The sequence below is a fragment of the Tupaia chinensis genome, unplaced genomic scaffold, assembly GCF_000334495.1.
Source record: "Tupaia chinensis unplaced genomic scaffold, TupChi_1.0 Scaffold000561_1, whole genome shotgun sequence".
NCBI lineage: Eukaryota > Metazoa > Chordata > Mammalia > Scandentia > Tupaiidae > Tupaia > Tupaia belangeri.
In genome coordinates, this window is record NW_006160074.1 from 998284 (window position 1) to 1014551 (window position 16268).

The 16268-nt window shown below is 58.1% G+C and overlaps 1 protein-coding gene across 1 annotated transcript in view; it reads left to right on the top strand.

The window, feature by feature from the left end:
• TSPAN18 (tetraspanin 18) overlaps positions 1 to 16268 on the top strand; it is a 179349-nt gene that overhangs the window by 149581 nt on the left and 13500 nt on the right. The window contains exons 4-5 of the mRNA XM_006157759.2: positions 5496 to 5568; positions 8320 to 8514. Of these exons, the coding sequence (XP_006157821.1) occupies positions 5506 to 5568; positions 8320 to 8514 (258 nt within the window). The 5' untranslated portion in view covers positions 5496 to 5505. The remainder of the gene's footprint in view (positions 1 to 5495; positions 5569 to 8319; positions 8515 to 16268) is intronic.

The window sequence follows — 16268 nt, forward strand, 5'->3', positions numbered from 1 at the left end:
GGGGCGCATGTGCGTGCGTGCCCAAGATCCCGAGAGGAGAATGGAGGAGAAGGGATTGCAGCGTGACTATCCCCCCTGGGGGGTGATTTCTCGCTTTCTGTCTCTATGTCTCTCTCTGTCTGTCTGGTGAGCGCACACGCCCTATAGCAAAAATCTCTCCAAAAAAAAAAAATGATGATTGGGACCAGTATATGATAGGGAGTCACTGGACTCCCTCATGACCAACATCAGTTCGAGTCCCGGACTGGGTGGCTTTAAAACTGCTCCAAGCATGGGTGCGTGCGTGCCTAAGATCCTGGGAGGAGGATGAAGAAGGGATTATAGGGTGGCTATCCCCCCTGGGGAGGTGATTTGTCACTTTCCCTCTCTCCTCTCTCTCTCTCTCTCTCTTTCTCTTTCTCTCTCTAGTGAGTGCGTGCACACACAGGCAAAACATCTCTTTAAAAAAATTATAATCAGGACCAGCAGTTGACTTAATGGCTACATCACTGGACTCCCATGTAGTCAACTGCGGTTCGAGTCCTGGACCCGGTGGCTTAAACTCACTCTGGGTGCATGTGCATGCGTGCCCAAGATCCTGAGAGGAGAATGGAGAAGAGATTGCGGCGTGGCCATCCACCCTGAGGGGTGATTTCTCACTTTCTGTCTTTTTGGCGAGGGCATGCGCCCCATAGCAGAAAGAAAAACTTCTCAGAAAAAAAAAAAAAAACATGATAATTAAGAGGTATGACTCAGGCTGACTGCCTAGTGGCTAAGGAAGCTGGATCCCTCATGGCTGACGACATGGTTCAAATCCGGGCTCCGGCAGCTTGACAAACACACTGAATGAGTGGGTGTGCGTGTGAGTGTGTGCGCCGAAACCCTAACAGAGTGGGGAGGTGGACAAGGAGAGCTTGTGGCTTGATCTCGCCTCACTGGAGGGCTTCTTTCTCCCTCTCTGTCTCTGGTGAGCACACATGCCCTCTGGTAATTAAAGAGAAAAAGAAGGCAGAGCTGTTCCAGATTAAGAGACCCAGGTTCAAATCCTGGCTCGGGCACTCCTGTGCATCGTGACCTTGGGCAAGTGACTGCCTCCCTGAGCCTCAGCTCTCGAGGTGGAGGGACGTCTCTGTCTCCTGCCTCCCTGAGGCTGAGTGAGATTGTGCCTGGCCCCTGGCACCCAGGAAGGACTCGAGCGGTGCTGCTCTTCCTGGCTGTTCCTGCTGTGAGCTGTCACCGGCCGTGCCCTGTACTGGGTATATTCCGTGAATTATGAGGCAGGCATTATTTTCATTCTAGGTTTACAAAGACGGAAACTCAGTTGCATGTATTGGGTTGTTGGAAAAGTCCCGATGCGTTTTTGCATAGAAAAACACGTGACTCTCCAGTGATCCAGTAGTTCAGGAACTTGCCCCACCAGCTACACCCGCAGAGCTGGGACTCGACCCTGTGATGAGCAGCAAAGCCCTCTTCCACGCGCCCCCCACCCGCCCTGGAGCTGGACCACTAGCCTCCTTGTTCCCACCCGCCCTCCCTCCGGCTCGCATCCTTAGGGACTCCACCTGACTCCCCGTGAGGCTGTCGTGCTCTTCCCAGGAGACACGTTTCCTTTCACTGTGTTTGTCCAGGAGCCGGGCCTGGCGCGAGCCCAGCCCATTAGCCGGAATCTGCCGTGAATGTGGGGCATAATAAATACAGGTAGCCCGTTTATGAGCTGCCGTTTTTATTATGCCCCTTAATTGCTAAACAGCCAGAGCCGGCTGAAGCGGGAGCCGGCCCTGAGGAGTGCCTTTGCTGGCGTGGGCAGAGGTGCGAGAGGCGGCAGCCTGCCTCCTGCACAGACCTCTCAGCCTCCCCCTCCCCCGGCTGCGTCTGCCCCAGTCAGAGCCTGACGCGAGAAATGGCCGCAGGAGGTCCCGCTCTGTCCTTTACAGATGCTGCTGCTACGGTCAGGGAGAGGGTATTTCTCCAAGGTCACACGGTGGTGGCTTGCAGAGCAGGCGCCTGGGGCTGCAGACTCCTTGCACCCCAATAACTGCTCCTGGACCCGCTGGAGCACAGGACCCGGGGCCGGCGGAGTGGCGGTCGAATCCCGGTCTGCGTGGATGAACTCTGCGATGCGGGCCGGGCTGCCTGACCTCAGTGTTCTCATCTATTTAGTGGGCACAGTGCCTCCTGCCTCCTGGGCTTATCGAAGGACCATACAGGCGTGCATCAGGAAGGGTCCTTTGCTACCCTCCTCCCCTGGCAGAGGGCACAGCCCAGAGAGGAAGAGAACGCGGAAGTGAACAGCCCCGCTGCGGCCAGAATTCTTGGCCTCCATTCGTTAGCTGTAGGGGGTACAGGGGACACGACTGCCCTAATGCCCTAAGGGTCTTTATTCAGTCCAAAGCACAGGCAGCCCCTGCTTAGTCCCAGGAGGGCACAGCCAGACTCCCACTCTGGGATGCACAGGAGCACCGCTGGTGACACAATGTACACTCTGCGATGGGGACAGGGCGGAGGTCAGGGTAGGTCTTGGGAGCATCGAGGCACTGAGCTCAGCTCGGCAGGAACAGGAGGGGAGAACCAGGGAAGGCTTCGTGTAGGAGGTGATACCTGTGCTGATTGTGAAAGATGACTAGGAATTACATGGGTAGAAAGACAATCTAAACAGAAGGGATTGACACCCGCCCATACAAGATCAGAACTCTTAAATAATAAATCATAGACATGAGGACTTGGGCTGGATGTCTCCAGGAAGACCTGGCATTCCCCCTCCCCCATCCGTTTTAAATGAAGCCTTTGGGTGCTGCTGGGAGGACAAAGGCTTTGAGCCCAGGGTTCTGGTTCCAATTTACTCCCTGATTCTTTTTGCAAAGCCTTGGGCTCATCACCAGGTGCATGAGTGCCTCAGTTTCTCCCTCCCGAGAAAGTAAGAAGGGGCTGCCCAGGGGGCTCAGGGCGTCTCTGTCCTGGCTGCGATGCTCTGTGGCCCGCCTGGGGGTCCTCTTCTCAGCTGTCTTCTCCCAGGCTCCGTAGGTGAAAGCAGAGCAGCTAGTAGGTGTCACTTTTTTTTTTTTTTTTAATTTGCCAGAGGTGTGTATTCACAGGGGGGAGACAGAGAGATAGAGAGAGAGAGTGCGGAAGCACCCTCCCTGGGACATTTTCCAGGATTTGGGGCACACACATACATGCCTGGCATAGTTTTCGGGATGCCAGGTCTAGACTCGAACTGCACAGTCCCGACCTTACCAGCCGGTCCAGCCTCCTCCACCACACCACCACCTGGCCCAGGAGGTGCTTCTTTGAGAATGAGAGCCATCAGGCCCCGGGGTCAGACCCAGATCAGAAGCCCAATGTGCCCGTCAGACCCTCCTCATGGGCAGCAGGTGCCTGTACGGTGTCCGGGCCACTGCCTGGCCAGTCGGCTGGTGGACAGACACTGGCACATTGGAGGAACCATAGGCCTGGAAGTTTCCTTACCTTTAGCTCCGGGACGAATCACAGCATCGGAGCTGGAGGGTGCCAGTCTGGCTTGCTAGGGAGGGTGTCGGGCTGTGGTCTGGGCAGGAGGGGCAGGTCTGCTGAGGCTCGCGGTCGGCCCCGTGGCACTGACGGTGGGCTTTGGCACCGCCTCCTGCAAGCTGTGTGGCCTTGGGCAAAACCCTTGCCCCCTCTGGTGGTTTACACACCTCGCGGGGCCGACATGCAATGACCCTGGTGGTCTTGGGAATACTTGCCTCTTCGGTGGTTGCCAGAGTGAGATGGGATCGTGTGTAAAGCACTTGGCACGGAGCCCGGCTGCCCAGACGGTACCTATTATTCATAGTAATAATAATGAACCTCGCGGCAACCCTGTGAGATAGACCTTGCCAACCGTATTTCGTGGATGAAAAAAACTGAGACCAGCCATACCCTGTGGGAGGACTTGGGGGCTTTAGGGAGTAACCAAGCCCCGCGCCCCCACGGTGCCCACTCCCGGCACGTACTTCCAGAACTCCAGCAGTCAGGCACAGTGCTGGGAGCACCCGGAGGGACCTGGACTGACTTGGGTGTCAGCCTTGCCCCTTGCCAGCCATGGGGTATCGGACATGTGGCTTTTTTCTAAGCCTCAGTTCCCTCACCTGTTGCATGGACCTCCAATTCCTGCCGGGATCCCTTCCGGGCTGTTAGGAAGAAGCTGTGAAATACCAAATACTGAATGCACATGCGCCTGGTGCACCTGACCCTGGGAGCAGGCGTGTCTGCAGTCCCCGGGGTGGGGAGGCTGTGGCGCACTGCCTTCCACCCCCAGGGCTGGCAGGCTGCAGTGCTCAGGCACCGCGGCTGCCTGGACAGTGTTTGGTGAGGGGCCAGGGCTTGGGGGGAGCTGCCCCTGCAGTAGGGCTTGGCCCTCTGCAGAGGCTCCCGCACCTCATTTTTCATGCGATGCCCCTCCTCTGAGGCGCCAAGGAGCAGCCTGATCAGTGCCGTGGCCGCAGTGCCTGTAGCGTGGGGCCGAGTTTTCCAGACCTGGGTTCTTACCTGGCTCTGGGGCTACACAGGTCCCACAGGCTCTGAGCCCCAGTTTCCTCGTCTGCCAAAAGGAAGGTGACACCAACAGTGGAGGAACAGCACCGAGCGGCACCCACGGGCGCTGAGCATGGGCCACGCAGTGCCACGCGCGTCAGTGAGCAGCTTGATGTCAGTTCACCTTTCCATCACCCGAGGGGGAGGGTCTGTGATTTATGTATTTATTCTAAGGTGTCCGTCTTAGGGTGTATGTGCTCCCCCGAGAGAGACAAGACAGGCAGGGAAAGCGAGAAATTGCCCCCCAAGGGGGATGGCCACACCACAGTCCTCTCTCCCTCGTTCAGCTCTTGGGATTTGGGGCACACATAACCAGAGTGATTTTTCCAGACACCAGATTGGGGACGCCAACCTCAGGGCTGGCCATGTGGGAATCCAGCACCTTAACCACCACGCCACCTGCTGGCCTGAGAGGTTCTGTTTGTTTGTTTATTTTTTACTTTTTTTTGAGAGAGAGAGGTTTTTGCTATAGGGTATGTGCACTCGCCAGACAGACAGAGAGAGACAGAGAGAAATCACCCCCCGGGGGGAGGGTCACGCCGCAATCCCTTCTCCTCCATTCTCCTCTCGGGATCTTGGGCATGTATGCATACACGCCTGGCGTGAGTTTAAGCCACCGGATCCAGGACTCAAACCATGGTTGGCTACATGGGAGTCCAGTGACATAGCCATTAAGCCAACTGCTGGTCCCACAGAGGTTCTGTTTTTAATCTTTGCTTTGAAATTGGAGAGAGCGAGACTCAGAGAGGGGGAGTAACTGGCCTGGGGTCACAGGGCTAATCAGTGGTAGAGCTGGTGGGGCCGGCCTGAAACCCGGCAGGTTGGCTCCATCTTTCTTACTCCCGACCTCAGCCCTGGGAGGGCAAATCACCCTTCCTCCACCCACCACCGGTGCGCTGGCCTCTGGGGAGCCTGGGTGCTTTCTGGGTGGGCCCCAGCAGGACTGAGGCACCTGTGTCCCGTAGGTGGAGAACCATGGAAGGCGACTGTCTGAGCTGCATGAAGTATCTGATGTTTGTCTTCAACTTCTTCATATTTGTAAGTATTCCTGGGTCTCCGGTCGTCTGCCGGAGGGTGGAGTCAAGGTGAGCCCTGGGGCAGGAAGCAGGGCCAGGGCTAGAGGCCGATGTCCCTGCCCAGCCAGGTTTGCATGGAGGGGAGTCCACACAGAGAACACCCCCCCAGAGAACCCAACCTCACAGAGACGTTGTCCTGGGCCCCAGGATGGCTCGGCTCTCTGGCTGTGGGGAGCTTAGCCCCAGCCATGGCCTTGGGACTGACTGCTGGCGGGGAGTCGGGAGGAGAAGTGGGTGAAGGTGATCAGAGGTCAGCAGAGGGAGTCCTCCAAGCTCACCTTGAGAAGGAGTGACAGAATCAGAGCTGGAGGGGCTCGGCCTGCGTAGCCACTGGGCGTCATCGGAGATGTCTCTGGGCTTGGGAAACCTGGCTCACACCCCAACTCACGCCTTCCAGCTATGTGAGCTGAGACATGTGCCACCTCTGAGCCTAGATCCCCCATTGCTTAGGGACCTACTGCAGGTGCTTTTTGGAAAAAAAAAAAAAAAAACAGATTTTTGCCTTAGGACACATGTGCTTTCCAGAGAGAGACAGAGACAGTGAGAGGAAAAGTGAGAAATCACCTCCCAGGGGCGATGGCCACACCGCTATCCCTTCTCCTTCCAGAATCTTGGACACGCACACACATGCGCCCGGCACAAGATTTAAGCCACCAGGTCTGGGACTTGAACTGCAGCTGACCACGCGGGAGTCCAGCAACGTAACTGCTATGCCATCTGCTGGCCCCTCAAGAGGTCTTTTTTTTAATTGTCTTTTTTTTTTAAGTTGACCAGAGAGGGACAGAGAGAGAAGGAAAGTGAGAAAGCAAGCTGCCAGGTCCAGGACTCGAACTGCGATGAGCCATGTGGGAGTCCTGCCACCTTAACCACCACGCCACCTGCCAGCCCCTCAAGAGGCTTTTTGACAGTTGAGCAAGATGAGTTCAAGGAGTGCTAAACATGGTCCACACTCCTCACCCGGCCAGTCCATCCTGCGTGACAAGTCCGAGGCTGGGACGTGGCGGCCTGTCCTGCTGCACCAGCCCACCCCTGGCTCCGCTCAGGCCCAGGCCTCGGCCAGCAGCAGAGCCCCGTCCTTGGCTCCCCGGCCCCACAGACTTTCCTGAACCAGCCTTGGCCTTTGGTCCCAGCACCGCCAAGGCCCAGATGAATGGACCCTCCCTGACGTCCTTCAGGACCGCTGGCTGTGCAGGAGAGGCCAGGGCCGGTCTGTCTCCTCAGTCTGTCTCTTACCCTTCCAGTGACTCCCTGGGTCCCTTCCCTGCCTGGTGATCCTGAAGAGCTGGGAGTCCTGGAGATTCGAACCCTAGCACTAGCTCCCCACGCTCCAGGCTCACTCTTCCCCAGTCTGTGTCCCCACCCGAGGTGGGACTGGCCCACCTTGGGCTGCCTGGGTTTGTGCCAGAGCCCTCCTGGAAGCAGAACTTGGCATTCGATTGCAGACTCCCGAAACCTCCCATGGTGCGGGGAACAGGAGACAGGAGACCCCGCCCACCAGGCGGCAGAACTGGAGAGGCTGTCATTGACCACTCCCTCCACGTCTCCCCACCTCTTCCCTGCTGCGGGGTCCCTCGGGCCCCTCCGCTCCACGACCCACCTGGCCTCACTGCCTGGCCTGGCACAGCAGGCTCCTCCTCCCAGCTTACAGACCACGCCCACCACGCCTGCCCCCCAGCAGCTTCCCCTGGCCTAAGCCTGTCCTTCCTCACAGGTGGTCTGGGGGCCTTGGCCCTCCGGCCACAAGAGGGATCCAAACCCTGTGACCCTCACATCCAGTGGTGTCAAGCTTTGGTTCTCCCAACGGCAGATTCACTTCCACTATTGTCCTGTGCCCAAGAAAGACAGACGGTCCACTGAGATCTGCTCAGGCATTCACCGCGAGCGGCCCTTCCTTTCTGGGGCTGCCTCGGGAAATGGGAGTTCAAGTCTCTCTTTAACCAGAGGATGTTAAGGCGCAGAGAGGCTAGTCCACCTACCTAAGGTCACACAGCTAATAGGGGACACACGCCTTTCTCTAGACAAGCTGGCTCTCTCTAGGACAAGTAAGGCACAGAGAGACGGGCCACGAGACTAGGGCCGAACGAAGGCTCCGAGCTCAGATTTGAGAGGGGGGGGTGGCTGCCCGCGGAGAGCACCTGACCGAGCCCCCACCAAGGACAGCGACCGTGACTTCCGGCTGCCTTCCTGGGCGCTGGCATGGCGGTGCAGGTGCGGCAGGGATACCGGCATATCCACAGACCTCGGCTGAGAGCCCTGGGGGCCGGAGCCAGGGAGGCCTGAGATGCAGCCCGCTGGGCCAGCAGGATTAGAACTGGGTTAGGCCCGGTCCTGTTACATGGTGGCTTGCTGCGTGGCCTCTGGCACATCATTGGCTCCCTCTGGGCTTTGGTTTAGAGTCGGAGGGGCGTGGGCTCTAGGGCCACAACCCTGCAGCTCTGACGCTGAGGGAGAGGGTAAACGTGGCGGGTGGGCTCTGCCTGGCCTGGTCCTTGGCTGCGGTGGGCCGGTGTGGTAATGGGATTACCGGGACCCGGAAGAATCCGAGCAGTTCGAAGCCCTTCTGGAATCCTGGCCCCGAGGCAAATGGCATCCCCACCCAGCTCAGCCAGGCTCCGGCCTGTGCCCAGCCTCGCTCAGGGAACGGTGCGTGTACCGAGGATCTAACCTCCCATCTGCCTGTTTCTCCTCCTCGGTGACCTGCTGCGGGGAGCAGTTGGGAGGAGCCTGCCTGCTGGGCGTCGGCATCTGGGTCATGGTGGACCCCACCGGCTTCCGGGAGATCGTGGCCACTCACCCGCTGCTCATCACGGGCGCCTACATCCTCCTGGCCATGGGCGGCCTGCTGTTTCTGCTCGGCTTCCTGGGTTGCTGTGGGGCCGTCCGCGAGAACAAGTGCCTGCTGCTCTTTGTAAGTACCCACCCGCCCACCTGGGTAACCTGGCGGGAGCCGGGAACACTGCCCCCAGGCCCTGCCTCGTTCCATTCCAACCGGCAAGTGCCTCCCGACCTCGGAGCTATCAACGCCAGAAGGGGCACCCAGGGCGGCCTGTTGCCCCATGTGTGGCAGTTGATGGGTCTGAAGCTCTAAGAGTTCAGGGACCTGCCCAAAGGCCCGTGGGCAGCAGGGACAGAACTGTGGTCTTAGGCAGGGCCCCTCCAAACCTTCACGAACTGGCTCCTTGGGGCAGCAGCTGTTTCCCCGTCATGCCAGGGCCCTAACTTAGAGCACACCGAGCCTGTGTCCACACTGCCGGGAGCACAGAATAAAGTCTGAGCCCAGCAAGCTGTCCTCCAGGGCCGGGTGGGCCAGCTTCTGAGCTGCTCTGTGCACGGGGCCAGCGCCTGCGCCTTGGGCCAGCTGCCCCGGTGGAGAGCGGCCTCGGCTCCAGGTGGAGAGTGGACTGCTCCAAGGCACGGCTGGCCAAGAAGGCTGGCCACGTGCTTGTTTACTTACCATTTTCTTTTCTTTTTTTAAACAAGAGATTTTTGCTTTAGGGTACATGTGCTCACTGGAGAGACAGAGAGACAGAAGGTGAGGAATCACCCCTAGGGGGACGGCTGCACTGCAATCCTTTCCCCTCTTTTTTCCTCCCAGGATCTTGGGCACACATGTCAGCGTGAGTTTCAAGCCTCCAGGTCTGGGACTCAAACTGCAGTCGGCCGTGTGGGAGTCCAACGCCCCAACCACTATGCCACCCACTGGCCCCCCAATGCTTTCTGTTTAAAACATGAATGTCTATTAGGTTTACAGCACATGTTTTTCTTTTCTTTTTTTTTTTTTTTTTTTTGGAGAGGTTTTTGCTATAGGGCACGTGCGCTCGCCAGACAGACAGAGAGAGACAGAGAGACAGAAAGTGAGAAATCACCCCCCAGGGGGGATGGCCACGCCGCAATCCCCTCTCCTCCATTCTCCTCTCGGGATCTTGGGCATGCACACACATGCGCCCGGCGTGAGTTTAAGCCGCCGGGTCTGGGACACGAACCATGGTCGACTACGTGGGAGTCCAGCGACATAGCCATTACGCTAACTGCTGGTCCCCAGCACATGTTTTTCTATGCAAAGGGGCATCGTGACTTTCTCAACAGCTCAGTCCTGGGGCAATAGCTGTGTTAGCGGCCGGAGGAACCATTCACCTGCCAGGTTTCTGATTCTAGACTCGCTGTGGGCTCTCAGGTGTCTCTCCCATGGCATAAATAGTCCCAGAGCACCCGTCATGGCCCCCTGGCGCTTGCTAGGAGCACCATGAGACGGGGTGTGGGTGGCTGTGGGCCCGGTGCAAGCTGGCAGCAGACAGACTCAGCCCGAATGTTCCCTGCTCCGTCCCCAGCTGTGTGACTCTGGCCAGTTCCATCTGCTTTGAGTCTGAGAGTCCTGGCCTGTTCATGGGGGCTCTGGGCTGATCTGTTGGCTGGAGCCTATGCAGGCCAGCGTGGGTGTGCTTCCTCCGGTTTCTGTGGGCCTTTGCTTACTTCCCAGGGCCCGGTGGATGGGCCTTCTCTCTCTAAGAGGTCCTGTGACCCATGGGGCTAGAACTGGGCTGACGACAGTCCTGGCACATTGTAAGTTATAAACAGCCCCAGGGCCAGCACGCAGCGTGGAGGTTAGGGTGACTGGATTCTACTCAGTTGACTGCACCATTCAACTCCCAGACACGACAGCTTGAAAGACACACCAGACACGTGTGCGTGTGTGCCCAAAATCTAAGAGGAGAATGGAGGAGAGGGGATGGTGGCGTGGCCATCCCCCCAGGGGGTGCTTTTTCTTTCCCTCTCCAGCAAGCACACATGCCCTATAGCAAAACAAAAACACTGTGACACAGCCCTGCTGGGAGAAGCATGGGTGTGGTGGGATCAACATGCAGACACTTGGAGTGGGTGTGGGTGGAAGCAGGGCGACAGGGAGGCCTGGCTGGCCAGCTGGACGACGGGCAATTCTCTGTCTGTTCAGTCCTGTGGCCGGCTGGGCACTGGGAGGCAGAGATCAGGCCAGTGCTGCCTGCCCACATTAGAGCTCCAGCGTGGCCTCCGTGGTGTCACCGCGAGATGTCCCCGTGCATCAGCTATGCAGGAGTAACGCGGGAGCCGTGGGCCCTCTGTCCTTCGGCAGTATGAGCACTGCAAACTTATTCCGAGAAAACCCAGGAAGAGCTGCGGGCGCCCCCTGCTGGAACATTCCCTGCCATGTCAGTTCACACTTGGCTCCTGGCTCAGGCAGAGGGGAGTTGAAAGGGATCAAGGATCTGGGGCCCAGGGCATAGCAAACCTCCCTCACCCTCCTCACTTGGCCCCGGGGTCTCGTTCATTGTTAATGGCCACGGCTCTGCGCCAGGCAGGAAGTCTGGCCGCGCTCTGGGCTGGGAGGCACTGCAGGCCTCGCCCACCTCTCCAGTCTTCTCTGCTAAGTGGCTCCCCGCAAACCTGCCAGCTGGACGGGACCTCCACTCCCCAAGGCGTCTGCAGGAGAACACTGCGGCCGGGACAGGGGCGAGCTGCTCTGAGTCCTCCAGGAGGAGGAGAGTCCTGGCTGCCAGGCGGGGGTCCTGTCGTGGGCCCTACTACAGGCCCTCCCCCTGCCATCCCAGCCTTGCCCTGCCTGTGTCCCCCTTCACTCTGCTCAGCTCTGCACAGCCGCTTTCTCTCCTTCCTTGTCTCTGCCCGTCTCTCCCACCTCTCTCTGCTTCTGCTGTCTGCCCCCTTTGCCCTCCCCCTTCCCCTCCCTCCTCCCACCTCTCTCGGAGGCCCAGTGTGTACAAGCCTGAGGGGACAGTGTGGGAGAGGCAGGGGATACGTGGGTCCAGGACTCCTGTTCTCCCAGACCAGGGGAGTCCAGCTGCTCCTAACCTGGAGTGGACCGAATGGTGCAGAACTCACCTAAAATCATGTGTGTGCTTGTGTGTATGCACATGTATGTGTGTACGTGTTGCACGTTTACCAGGGCTGTCTTCTCATACATGTGCATGTGTGCTATGTGCATTGTATACGTGTGTTACGTTATTTTGTGCTGTGTGGTGTGTACATGTTTACATGTGCACATGTGTGCTCTGCTCTACCGTACTGTATGTAAATGTGCACTGTGTTCGTGGGGGCTGTGAGGTGTTACCGTGTGTTTCAGAGGAGAGGCATCACAGCTTCTGGAAGGCTCTCAAAACCGTCCATGACCTCCGGCCAGCCCAGGGCCTGGTGGTGAAGGCAGCTGGATTCTCTGACGGCCAACGGAGCGGTTTGAGTTCCGGATGCAGCAGCTTAAAAAATGCGCCAAGCGTGTGCATGCGTGCTCAAAATACCGAACGGAAGTAGAGAAGGAGGAGAAGGGATTGTGGTGTGACCATCCGCCACACTCTCTCTCTCTCTCTCTCTCTTTCTGTCTCTCTGGCAAGAACATATATCCTCTGGCATTTTTTTTTTAAGTTCATGACCTAAAAAGGGTAAAAAGAATCATTGTTCTCACCTGCCCTGAACCTGGCTAGGTGGTGGTCACTGAAGGGCAGCATGGACTCTCACCTCTGGTAGCCTCGAGGGTCTTCTAGGAGCCTGGAACCACCTCCTCAGCCGGCCAGGGGAGAGGGAAGGCTTCTCTTAAGAGGCGCTGAGAAAGAGTGGCTTTAGCCACCCGAAGAGCCTTGGCTTGAAGGCCTGCAGAGAAAGGAGGCCTGGAGACGTGGGCTCACCGAGCTCCCCTCTCCTCTCACCAAGCTCCCCTCTCCTCTCACCGAGCTCCCCTCTCCTCTCACCGAGCTCCCCTCTCCTCTGCTTGGAGGCTGAAAACCTGCAGAGCCCGGGAACAGTCCGCCTAAAATCAGCTGAGCTAAAGGCGCATGCCCAAACAGCCCCGCTGCTCGGTTCACATCATTCTCACGCCAGAGGGCAGTCTCAGCACATAGTGGTCAGATGACATCCGTGTTTCCTTAGTGCTACCTTTGACTATCTCAAGAATCGTTTTCTTTAGGACCAGCAGAGGGCATAATGGTTACATGGCTGGACTCCCATAGTCGACCTAGGTTGGAGTCCCGGACCCAGCACGTAAAAGTTACACCGGGTGTGCATGAGTGCGTGCCCAGAATCCCAAGAGGAGAATGAGGAGAAGGGATGAGGCAAAGCCATACCCCAAGGGGATGACTTCTCGCTTTCCATCTCTGTCTCTCCTACGAGTGTGCCCTATAGGAAAAAGTCTCCAAAAAAAGAGAAAAAAAGCTGTTTTCAGCCAACTTATTTAAAGTCTACAATTTTAAAATATTTTACAACAATGGTGTGCTACCTTGGGAAAGAGGGGAGCTGAGTACATTCAAAAGGGACGCTCGAGCTGGCCTGTCCGCACGCTCTGCACGGTCGGTAATTGCGTATTACACATGAGAACTAGAAGCGGACGTCGCATGGAGGCAGAGGCTTAGAGACGCCCAGAAGTGCTCAAAAGTAGGCGGAACAGTGGCTTCCACCCTTTGTTAATTTCCCCATTTCTCCTGTGCAGAGTGTCATAGTCAGACGTTCCGGAATTACTGACACTTAAGGATGAGGTTAGGTCCCCTCAAGGCCAAGGGGCCCTGGGAAAGGCCCTGCTCAGGGGATGCCCCAGGAAGCACCAGGACAAGCAGTGACTAGGTCCAGGGGCGCTCCCCCCGAAGAGCCAGTGGTGAACTACGTTAAGCAGGAGGAAATGACTTCAGGCTGGATAAGGACGAACTGTGGAAGTGTCCCTGTCACAACGTAAGCCCCGTGGCTGTGCGCTTTCCTCCACCGTGGCATACTCAAGGCGCCCTGCCGGCCCTGTGCTGGGAGATGCGGCTCCAGTGGGAGCAGTGGGGGGAGGCCTGCAGACCCCCTCTGGGAGGGCCCCACTGTGACCATCAGCGTTCGTTCTCCGCCCCATGTCCCCACGCGCCTGCTTGGTACGTATCTATCAATACCCAGCCCAGTGCCAGCACAGTAGCTGCTCGAGAATCGGCCCTGGGATGAGGACGCAGAGAAGTGTACTGGGGGTCCTGGGGTGTGGGTAAACGTGTGGGCTTTGGAACCACGGCCTTGTGGCTTGGCGCTGGTGTCTAGACTGTCCTGAAGCTCAGAGCCTGTGACCTGGGGAGAATACCTCCTTCCCGCCACAGAACTGCGCCCACGAGCTGGTGAGAGGACGGCCTCTCACTTAGCTCTATCAGGCACCCGTGCCTGGAGATCGGGAAGTGGCAAGAACTGCCATTGAGCCACAGGGGGCTTTTCAGGCCATCCCAAGCCTGAGAGCCTGGAGCCTCTCATGGCGTCCAGGTGACGTGGTGTTAGGCGTGTCCTGGAATCACAACAGGTAATGTCTCGGTGTCCCGCCCACCAGCTGTGCCAGCTCCGAGCCACCGTTCGCCATCGGTAAATGCGGTGCTGCCGCCAGCTGCACTGCCTCGCCGGCTGCTGGGCGGACCGCTGCAGGGATCCCGCTGATACACGGAGCCGGGTACCGAATGCTCAGTGCAGGGCGGCTCCTGCGTTAGCGCTGTCTGGGGGTGGCTGTGCTTCCCCTTGCTTCTCAGCAACCATCCAAGCAGTTCTGAAGCTGTGCTGACCCTGTGCGAAGCTGGGGTGCTAAGTCATCCTGGCGCGTGCACACGCCCCAGGGCAATGAGCTCAGGGCACGTGAATTTGCAGTCCGCCCGTCCATAATCTATGACCGTCTGGGCACCAGGGTGGGTGGAAACTGTTCCTCAGGCTGTGCTCTGCCAGGGGTGTCACGAGAGCACAGGGCGAGGCTCCTCTGAGAGGCCACGTGAGCGCGAACAGGACTAGCGGCCATCGCCATTAAGAACGGAGGTGCCAGGACTCCAGCCAGGGCCTCGGTCAATGTCACAGCAGAGGAGTGGCCATGTAGCTATGCTGCCCAAAGCCGACCCACCTCCCAGAAGCCAGGGTTACGGGGTGACAGAATGGGCTGCAGGTGTCATGGCTGAGCGGCCTGCCAGGACACAGGAGGCCCTCGGTCACTCCAAACTCTTCTGGGGAACTCTGACTTCCAACCTCAGCCCAAGGTGTCCAGCCTGGTGCTGAACCTCTCATCCAAGTTCTGGCAGGCCACACAGCAGCCCCCCGCCAGGCGGTCCCCGACCTGTTGGGACAGACAGGAGAGTTACTGACAGACCAGCCGCTGAGCCACGCCTCAGCAGAGCACAGGACGGCGCCCGGCCCCAGGAGGGATTGCACACCGAGGAAAGGGCTGGCCCTGAGCACTCTGAGCCTGGCGCCTCGCCACTGGTCACTTCCCTTCTTTGCTTTGGTTTCCCCAACTGTGGAAAGTGAGGGTGAGGTAGAAAGGAATCCATGAGAAAAGCAGCCATCGCGGACACCACACCCTGAGGCCGGTGTCTGTGTGGGAGGCGGCTGCTCCCGGGCAGACCCTGCCGAAACGTCGGGGCGGCAGCCTCTGAGCAGCATGGGGCTCTGGTGTGAACACGTCTCCCCGAGTCCACGGGGTGAGACCTGGCTCCTACCCGCACAGCATGAAGAGTGGAGATCGAGGGGCCAGTGCATCCCGTCACTAATGACAGAAAACACCTTAGCCTGGATCGTGTAATGCAGAACTAGGGGCTGACTCAGATGGCGTGGCGGTTACATTGCTGGACTCCCACATGGCTGACAGCAGTTCAAGTCCCAGACCCAGTGGCTTCAAAATCACACCATGTGCACGTGTATGGATGCCCAGAATCTCAAGCGGAGACGGGATTGCGGCCTGGCCATCTTTCGGGGGTGATTTCTCACTTTCCTTCACTTTCTCTCTGGCAAGTGCACGTGTCCTAAGGCAGGAACCTCTGAAGAGAGAGAGATAGAATCGCACTGTGGTGTTGAGAGGTGGGTCTTTGGGAGGCGATCAGGCTAAGATGGGGCTGTCAGGGTGGGGCCCCTGATTGGCCCCTGGGGGCTTTATGAGAGGAAGGACAAGACAGGACACACGCGCTCTGCTCTCGCTCTGTCTGGCCATGTGAGGCCACACCCCACCTCTGCAAACCTCCCCCACCATCCATGTGGCCCCTGACCTCGGACCCCTAAACCATGAGCTAAACCTCTGTTCTTTTCCTTCTTTTTTTTAAAGGTTTTTGCCATTGGGTGCACGTACTTGCCAGAGAGAAACAGACAGAAACGGTGAGAGGAAAAGTGAGAAATCACCCCCCAGAGATGGCCACACGTAATCCCTTCTCCTCCACCCTACCCCCCCTTGGAATCTCAGGCATGCATGCTCCCGGTATGAATCTCAAGCCACATTCAGGACTTAAACCACAGTGGGTCACATGGGAGTCCATTGCCTTAACCATCATGCCATCTGCTGGGCCCAACGTCTGTTCTTTAGAAATGACCCAGTGTGGAACTCAGACATGAGTGACAGCGTTCGACATGAGTGACGGACAAGCAGACTAAAACTTGGAGCGGGATGTCAGGGAGGGGTCCGAGGCCAGTGTGCGGACCCAGGGATGAGGAGTGAGAAAGTCACCCCTTGAGCTGGCTCATCTGTTTCAGCCGGGTCCCTCCTTGGGCGCGGACAGCTGTTCAGGCCTAACTGACAGGTCTGGGAGAGGTTCTACATCCGGGTCTAACTCTGTCCTGAGGCTCTTCCCCCCAGGACCTCCGAGGGGCAGGGGCTGTCGAGCGGAAGGTCAGAGAAGGAGCATGGTTGGGGTCTGCCAGGGCAGCGGTTCA